The sequence below is a fragment of the Alosa alosa genome, chromosome 13 (assembly GCF_017589495.1).
Source record: "Alosa alosa isolate M-15738 ecotype Scorff River chromosome 13, AALO_Geno_1.1, whole genome shotgun sequence".
In the NCBI taxonomy this organism is placed as follows: Eukaryota; Metazoa; Chordata; class Actinopteri; order Clupeiformes; family Clupeidae; genus Alosa; species Alosa alosa.
In genome coordinates, this window is record NC_063201.1 from 11,990,936 (window position 1) to 11,999,686 (window position 8,751).

At 43.8% G+C, this 8,751-nt stretch overlaps 1 protein-coding gene across 2 annotated transcripts in view; it reads right to left on the bottom strand.

The window, feature by feature from the left end:
* fbxl4 (F-box and leucine-rich repeat protein 4) overlaps positions 1-6,614 on the bottom strand; it is a 14,009-nt gene extending 7,395 nt beyond the window's left edge. The window contains exons 1-3 of one of the 2 annotated variants that reach the window (XM_048260135.1): positions 6,242-6,614; positions 4,327-5,147; positions 1,555-1,897 (exon numbers count right to left, since the gene is read on the bottom strand). In XM_048260135.1, coding sequence (XP_048116092.1) covers positions 1,555-1,897; positions 4,327-4,862 — 879 coding nt within the window. In that variant the 5' untranslated portion in view covers positions 4,863-5,147; positions 6,242-6,614. Of the gene's footprint in view, positions 1-1,554; positions 1,898-4,326; positions 6,215-6,241 lie in introns of those variants that run through there. The other variant, XM_048260136.1, reaches the window with a different exon arrangement.
* Positions 6,615-8,751: the final 2,137 nt, after the last annotated feature.

Sequence of the window (8,751 nt, forward strand, 5' to 3'; positions counted from 1 at the left end):
GAGAGAGAGAGAGAGAGAGAGAGAGAGAGAGAGAGAGAGAGAGAGAGAGAGAGAGAGGGACAAAGAGGAGGATCATCATTTCTCAATATACCATGATTTATATATATACAATTTTTTCTCTCTTGTTGAATTAACCATTATATATTTCTCTATCATTCTATTATTATGCTGTACCATAGACGTTGTCTAATCACCTCGACAACATACGCAACTGATATTGACAAACTGAGAGGAAAAGAGGGCGAAGAGATTGAGAGAGACAGAGAGAGGGCATGGGTGACAAGGACAGAGAAAAGACTGATGGAGAGAGAGAGGATGAAAGAACGATGGACAGAGTAGGAGCAGGAGGGAGAGAGGGAGAAAGAGCAGGAGAGATTTAACCTGAGATCAAGAAACACAGTGTGGTGTTTGTGCCATGCTGGCCTTTGTTTATTCTCCACCTAAACATGATTATATTAATGTGAGATGGCAATGAGAGAGAGAGAGAGAGACAGAGAGAGAGAAAGAAAGACAGAAAGAAAGAAAGAGAAAGACAGAAAGAAAGACAGAAAGAAAGAAAGAAAGAAAGAAAGAAAGAGAGAGAGAGAGAGAGAGAGAACATAAGGAGGGAGAGGGAAAGAAAGAGAATAACATGCTGAGGCATTTGGGACATAAGGAGTCATCTATAAAAGAACACCACGGTGTTCCAGAGAATCTTGTGGCCACTGAGCTTATGTGCTTGTGTGTGTGTGTGTGTGTGTGTGTGTGTGTGTGTGTGTGTGCTGGAGTGCGGAAGAACAAACAATAGACTGTGTGTTTGAGTAAGTATCAGCTGGCGGATAATGGTCGTATTGCATTACAGGCACACGCGCACTTAGAACCCTGCACGCACGCTCGCACACACACACACACACACACACACATGCATGATAGATGCTTGGAGAACAGATCTGAAGAGCGGAGTCACAAGATGAGCCAAGCAAGGTATCAAACGATAAAGTTTCACTTTTAATGACTCTGAAATGACTGTAAAAGGCCAATTATGAGCAAGCAGGTCAGTGCAAGCATGCAAGCCACTGAGTAGGTTCACTAGATTCATCATTCTGACGGTCAGGGTTTGAGTTGGGGCTTGTGCTTCAACATCAGTCAAGGTGTTTGTGTTTGTGTGCAGGATGGGGTATGTGTGATGTTGAAAACAGTTTTTTTTCTGTATGGTGCATATCTGTGTTACATCACTAAATGCACTGGAGTTATATGAATAGTGTTTGTCTTTTTTCTATATATGTGTGTGTGTGTGTGTGTGTGTGTGTGTTGAATCAAGTAATAATGTGTGTATGGATCAGGGTACTGTTCGACTGAAATCTGTGTCAATGTGTATACATGTGCATTTTTTGCCATTGAGTGTCTGTCTGTGTGTTTGGGGTAAAACTAGTCACCTCATTTGACCATCTGGTAACAGGACAGAACAGGAGAGTTGGTCTTCAGTTGGTCTACAGCTTGTTGAAGTAGCTTGTGTTGTGCTGTTGAGTGTGTGTGTGTGTGTGTGTGAGAGTGAGAGTGGTGCTCATTTCTCACCTCATAAGGCAGCTTGTCGAAGTAGCCGTTGCCAGTGTTGTTGTACTTGCCGTCTCCGGCCTGCGGGTGGCGCTGGCTGCCGATGCCGATAGCAGTCTCGTCCTCGCCGTCGCTCAGGTCGTTCATGTCGATGAGGGGTATCTTGTAGAGGGCCAGCATGGGCCGCTCGCGTACGCCACGCAGGATGACCGCGTCCAGCTCCGTGTAGTACTCCAGCAGGCTGCTGTTGACCTCCACCCTCAGCAGGTTGGTGGGGAAGCTCAGATGGCGGATGCTAGGGGAGAACTGGCGGGACTGGGGCGCTAGGGCCTTACTGGGCTCCCCTGACCACAGCACCTCCCACCTGCAGGAAAGGATGGAGGGAGGGATGGATGGATGGATGGATGGATGGATGGATGGATATGTAGCCTCAGTGTATGAGAAGAAGTACTAATGTCAATGGACTACTGTTCTTCAGTCCCATCCCATTTCATAATGAAAGTCAATTATTTCCAAGAGTTGGATATACATTGTCTCCCAAATTAATCACAATGCATGAATGCCATATATCAGATAAGATAAAAAGAAACAAAGAAACAAAACAAAAAACACTCTTAAAGAGGCACTGCCAAGTTTTTGTACAAACCCAGCTAATGGCTAACCAGCTAATGGCCAGCTGATATTTTTGCATATCAACAACAGTAGAGTGGAGACTGATAAAAGCTAGATTCTGAATTGATGTATTTCAGGCAAACTGGCCAAATTGTACTGTAAAAGTTTTGATGGATTTTTAGCCTAAAGCCCAAAAGCACAGACGGGTCAGCTGATGGGAATAACAGATGTGTCCAAAGAATAAAAATTAACAAAACAACAAAAATTAGCCACCTTCTCAACAATATGCTGCAATATTTAAGAATCTACATAAGGTTACTAAGTCATTAATAATATGACTCTACATGTGTGTATATATAAGTACTAATGTGACTGTTCAATATAGCCTTAACAAATTAACTGATTCCAGTTATGGATTTTTAATTCTGGTGATTACGCCGCTCCGTCAAGCATCTTTTGTCTTTGATTGTTTTCACTGACCATTATCATCTGACCATCATTATTTGTTAATTTGTATGTTTACAGTAAAACCAGTAAAAAGTGTAAACTAACTCCTAGTTGGTCTTTCTCTAGTTTAATAAAACTATAGTACATGCTCTAATACGGTAGCCTCTTGAAGAGGAGCTGCCAACAAACTCTTGCTTCTAACACCTACTTCCTGCTTCTAATAACCTAAAAAATAGAAAAGTCCACTTTAATACAATCTACATTTACATACATTCATTCATTTAGCAGTCACTTTTAACCAAAGCAACTAACAAAAATAAAGCACGTGGCAACTTGGCGAGACATTCATAAATATTCGGTGACATAACTTCAAATACCATTTGCCACAAAAACAATGCTTGAAGTTACACACATTAGGATGTACAGAAGACGAGAGAAGCAGACTGATAATGGTGACACTGATTGCTCTTTGAACTGGTAACAGAACCAGAGACTTTCTAATGAGGAGACACAGCACTCAAAAAATCCATAGAAATGCACGGGGCTAGTTTGTAACGCCATTATGGCCGTTGTCTACACATATCCCACCCCTTCCTCGGCAAAACGCTGACATGTGAATACATTGAGCCAATCATGTGGTGTGATGTGAATACTTTGAGCCAATCATATGGTGTGTTGTGAAGACATCGTGCCAATCATGTGTTGTGAACTCGCTGCTGGAGCAAGATTGGTGTCGTGAAGCCTTGCGCACGCGCATTTCTGCCGAATAGGATGCCCGATGAGTGCCCAAAAAGCGTTGCAATATGGCCGCCAAGTGGAGGGACTTTGACAGAACAGAACACACTGTCAAGTCAAGTGACTATCACCATCAATATTCATTCCCAATCTACAGTAATCTCTCCATGTTGAGTGACAACTGGGGTGGTGATGGCTGTCTACTTAAGAGTCTACCAGCATGGTTTGTAGGCCAAAAGAATTTGATCTAGGAATTGTGGGTACTGTAGTAATTAAGGATAATGGGAATATCTTTGCACCTTTGTTTGTCTGTATTCTCTTTCACTACTGTAATCAATGTTTGTATTCATATTTTCACTGATGTCTTTTTCTCTCATGTCTAACTAGATATACAAGTAGTATCTTCAGATATGTGGAGATTTGGAGTTAATTAACAACTAAGCTAGCAATTAAATGACAAACCTCAAGAGACAAAAGACAGAAAATTATCTGCAGCTGGTAGACAATCACCATTTAAAAAAAAAAAAAAAGACCACCAACACACAACCAGGACAAACACAAAATAGGCCATTGAAAATAAGGGAATAAGGGAGTTAAGGCCATTTTTGTCAAGCTATGGAGAATTGGAGTCTTAAACAATATTATGCTAATACATAATGGTTAATTTTGGAGACCATGGGTGTGAGTTTGACAGCAGTTTTGCTGACAGTGCATGTACACTGTGGCAAGAGCGAAGTCAGACACACAAAGTGGAAAGATAGATAGATAGATAGATAGATAGATAGATAGTTTAGATTTGAACACTGGTTGCATGTGATTGGTTGATTCAATTTCACTTCATTGACCATTGACCAGAGTCCCCGCCTTGACGTAGCTTCCCGCTACCTATATCGCCACCAAACTCGGGCCACATGTGTTCACATTTAAAAAAGTAATTCTTAACAGACTTTTCAACACAGGCCTATCTGAACCCTTGACCCCAGTCATGGTCTCACATACCGGACGTCAGTGGGTGGGTTCTGGGAGAAGGGGTTGAGTGAGCAGGCCAGGATCTGCACCACTGCCCCCGGGTGGTAGGTCTCCAGCACCTCCACGGCTGTGGGGTACACGGGCTCCTCGAAGGCCAGCTCCAGGAAGTCCCTGCTGTGGAAGGACCTGGGCGTGCGTCTGTATGGGGCGCCCGCGCTGGGGCACCGCTCCCACCAGCGCCCGTACGTCCTGAACACGGCCGTCTGCGTGAAGTCACCCGAGCTCGGGTAGACGTTGGGCGCCCCGGCCAGGTTCCACATGGTGTACGACATGCTGTTTTCACTGCCATAGTGCGAGCTGAAGTCTACCACCTCCTTGGCATACTGCTCCAGCTCGCCACCACTACTGACACCGCCGACACTACCGCCCCCTGCTGGGCCGGAGGCTCTCTGCGCCAGCTCCACAGCCCTCCGGCTGCCCAGCGCCTCGCTCCGGGACCCACTCCTACAGCGGCGCCGCAGACAGATGTAGTAGAACATGCTCAGCAGGGTTAGCATAGGGAACATGGACCGACAGCAGGCTGAGAAGAGGGGATGGGCGAGGCCTGACAGGGCAGGTCTCAAGGCGGGGTCAGGAAGAGCCCACGAATCCCACCACCATCCACAATCACTTACCACCCACCTCCACCCACTCCTTCTCCACCTCTGTTGTCCTCCCTGCCCCCCCTCTTACCTGTTTTGCTATTTCTAGTGCTTTGGTGTTGGGCGAAATGTTGTGGCTACAGAGGGCGAGGGGGTCTATCGGTGTTGCTATACACAGCGCAAGCTCACAGGCTGAGCCATATGTATAACCTGTGGAGTTTCAGAGAAAAAGAAAAACACACACGCACCAGAGAAACAAATATAGTGAAAGTCAGCTCAGCTAATACAATCTATAAGCTTTGCAGAATATAGTCAGTAATGGATGGTACAATGCAGGTCATCGCACATTTTAGGTCAGGTCTACATATTTCACTCTAATCGTCTTTGTCATTTGCCCCCCTTTCTGACTCACCCCAGTGTTTGCTGTTAAGCTTTAAGACAAAATCAGCTGATTCACAAATGTTGGCCTAATCACACACGAAGCATTGAATGTTATTAACACTAAATGCCCTGTTTCCGTACTTGAAACGCGTGGATTCACAATGCTTTGGTTTAGTCGATATCACACATCAAACTGACAAATCAAGACATTATCACATATCTAATTTAATTATTTTAACAGCACCGGGAACAAGACAAAACACGATTACTTAAAGTCAAACTTGTAATAGCCAACCTAAATTTGTTATAGGCCTACTGACAATAGCTGTCATGCTTATCAACGCTACCAGCTGAACAATGCCAGAGACCTTTAAAAACAGGAAATGGAACTTAGGTAGCCTGAGGTTTCAGATAGCATTAGCTGCTACTTTTCGCGTAAACAAATGTGAGAATTATCAAAATGGCACTAGAAATGGCAGGCTGGAATGATTTGCAATCTAGCTTCATTGTCGCCTGCATTAATGAAGCGCTGGCGTTGATTCGAGGTAATGTTAGCAGACGTTTTGCTAGCTTAATAGGAAGGTTAGCTTAATGGATTGATGGGGTGGCCGTCTGGCGTTGGTGCACTTTTAGTCGCTGCATAACATCTTGAACTTCTTGTGTTTATACAAATATAATGGACAACTAGACTTCAATTAAATTTCCCTGAAAGAATAACCTTTCAGTGGCACGCAGCCTGTCGCTAACATATGAAGAGAGGACCTTTCACCAGCTACCTCACCGTATCCCTAGCATTGGACTGGACAGCTAACATTGACAAGGTAGCATAGTGGTCGTCAGGGTGGGCGTTAGAGATCTATTGACGCCAAGCCATACAGTCTCAAACGCTTTAACCTGTGTATAAAATTATCATAAAGACTTACGTTGTACCAAAATACCCATTCATCATACTACGTTTCCGTTATGATTCTTCTTTAAACGTAACATTACACATGAACCTGACCAAAGACTAGCTGGCTATCTAGCTAGCTAGCTAATGTTGACATCCTCATTTTCAGAAGTCTGTTTACCTCTGGTTTATCAACATCCGGTAAAATACACAGAGTTCTGGGTAATGTAGTCATTGCAGATCGCCATGTCTTTAAAGCGTGTCCTCTGTGCTGTCTTCATTTTTGCTTTAGTCAAATTCACCCAGGCTGTGTTGAAAAACGCGTGGGGAAACAAGTCAGTGAACGCGTTTGTCTGGCTAAAGTCTGTGAATAAGTAACAAGTGATGGGTTCAATTAGGCTAGGCCCACCTGCCTTTCTTTTATTTGTATAAAGTCTAGAATTGCTGTTTTTCCCAAGCCTATGTGTATATGACATTGTATATTACAAATGTTACAGGATATGTTTTTTTTTATCTTTGCATTATTGCAGACCTAGCCTTCCAGTCACACACAGACAACTGACATAGCCTCATGTCTTGAATCTTGAAGAGGGGTCCAGAAAGGTGATATTAAAGCTTAGTTGCCAGAGACTGTGAAAGGTTCCACAGATCTTAAATTTTACCTCTGAAATTTACTTTGGATTGAGAACCTGATATATTTATATGTATATCCTTAGGGGCCCTCTTGAAAACATATAATGATGAATACTGTGATGAATCTGGTATTTATCATAGGTCTGCATATCAGTAAAAAGAGAGTGAGGACAAACATTCTTACAGTGGTGATAAACTGCATGAATATATAAGAGCCTCTCCCTTCCTCTCTGGCTTTGAGGAGGAGCAAAGACCCATCACGGCATGCATGGTTGGCATTGTTTGATATGCTGAATAACATTTATCAATCTGGCTCGGCCGAGAATGCAGCAATGTGACATTTACTGTGGCGTAAACGGGCACACTCCCGGGCGACCTGCCCTCCTTGCCCCCGGAGCGCCGCTCGGGGTGTCCAGCTCGATCATGCCGCACCATGGACTGTCCATCAGGCTCGGCCGGCGGCCGCCGCTGCTCCGTAATGAAGATGGAAACAGATGCACAGGAGCCGCGCCTTGGCTGGCATTTGCATCCATGAATGACATGTCCAGCCACTTTGTCTTTCTGGTGGATCTGGGCTCCATTGTCAACACAAAGAGCGTCGGGAGTCTCCACGGAGAACCTTCCCCAGCCAATCACAAACCCAGCTGTCGAGTGCGGCTAGCTTGTGCATACAACCAGAGGAGATAATTACTTCTGCACATAACAGAGCTTTGTTTGGATGCCTTTTCTCTCTTCAACTGACATACACAGCTCCTTTCTACTGCACAGAATGAATTACTAATATTTCTGCACAGCCATTGAGGTTTTCTGTTGTTGTCCCTGTGAATAGAGGTGTTTCTCGCAACTGAAAAAGCTCCAAATAAAATGACTTAATTTTTGAGAATAAAATGAGGCAATTAAATATGTTGTGCTCAGTCGTATTAGCTCACTCAAACTTTTGAGAACACCGAAGAAGAAAATTATTAACAGTAAAAAACAGTAGAACATTTTGCAGTGGATGACCACCCATAGCAAAGACTGAAGATACTATGTAGGTGCAAGGCCTTCTCTGACTGTAGCTGAAAAATCTTAGATTGTGTTCTTGGAAGGCATTTGGCTAAGAGGGCGGTGGAGGCGAAAGCAGAGATCAATGAGACGCAGAGATAACGAGAGAGACTGATGGTGCAAGGCCAGTTGGGTGTGAGCATGGCCAGCTCTGTGACTGACAGCTCCTCCAGGCATCGCTGCCGAGTCTCCTGTCTGTGGCTGTCCTCTGTTCCACTTCACTGTGCCCGTGCATATTCACAGACAGACACACACACACCCACACACACAAATGGACGCACATGCAAGTACACACACACATGAAGACAAACACATGCACACACACACACACACACACACACAAATAGACGCACACGCAAGTACACACACACACACACACACACACACATGGATGTGCACGCAAGTACACACACATGAAGACAAATGCATTTAAGTGTCAATTAAAGTGTCAATTAAGACAAAATTATTGTGAAGATCCAAATTGTCATTAGAGTCATTAAGATGTGAGCATATGCATTTTAGCAGGAAGAGACACAGAAGTGATACTGTTCTTGAAATAGCACACAAAGGTATTCTGGTCCATGCAAAGACTGAAAATGAGGTGCAGTGATTAAATTATTGTAAAAACACACAGAAACACAAAACACACCACACGAAAAGGCAACATAATGAATTGGCCCACACAAGGCAATTCAATGTGCTTTACATAATCAAAAGCAAAGAATAAATGCATTGATTGCACAAACAGTCCTTTTCTTTACATTTACAAAGGGAAAATACTTTGTCTTGTCTGCAGGGACCCTCTCCACAATAGTGTAGAAGTGTAATAACATTTTAATCTTAGTCAGTGGCTTGTAGCAATCACTT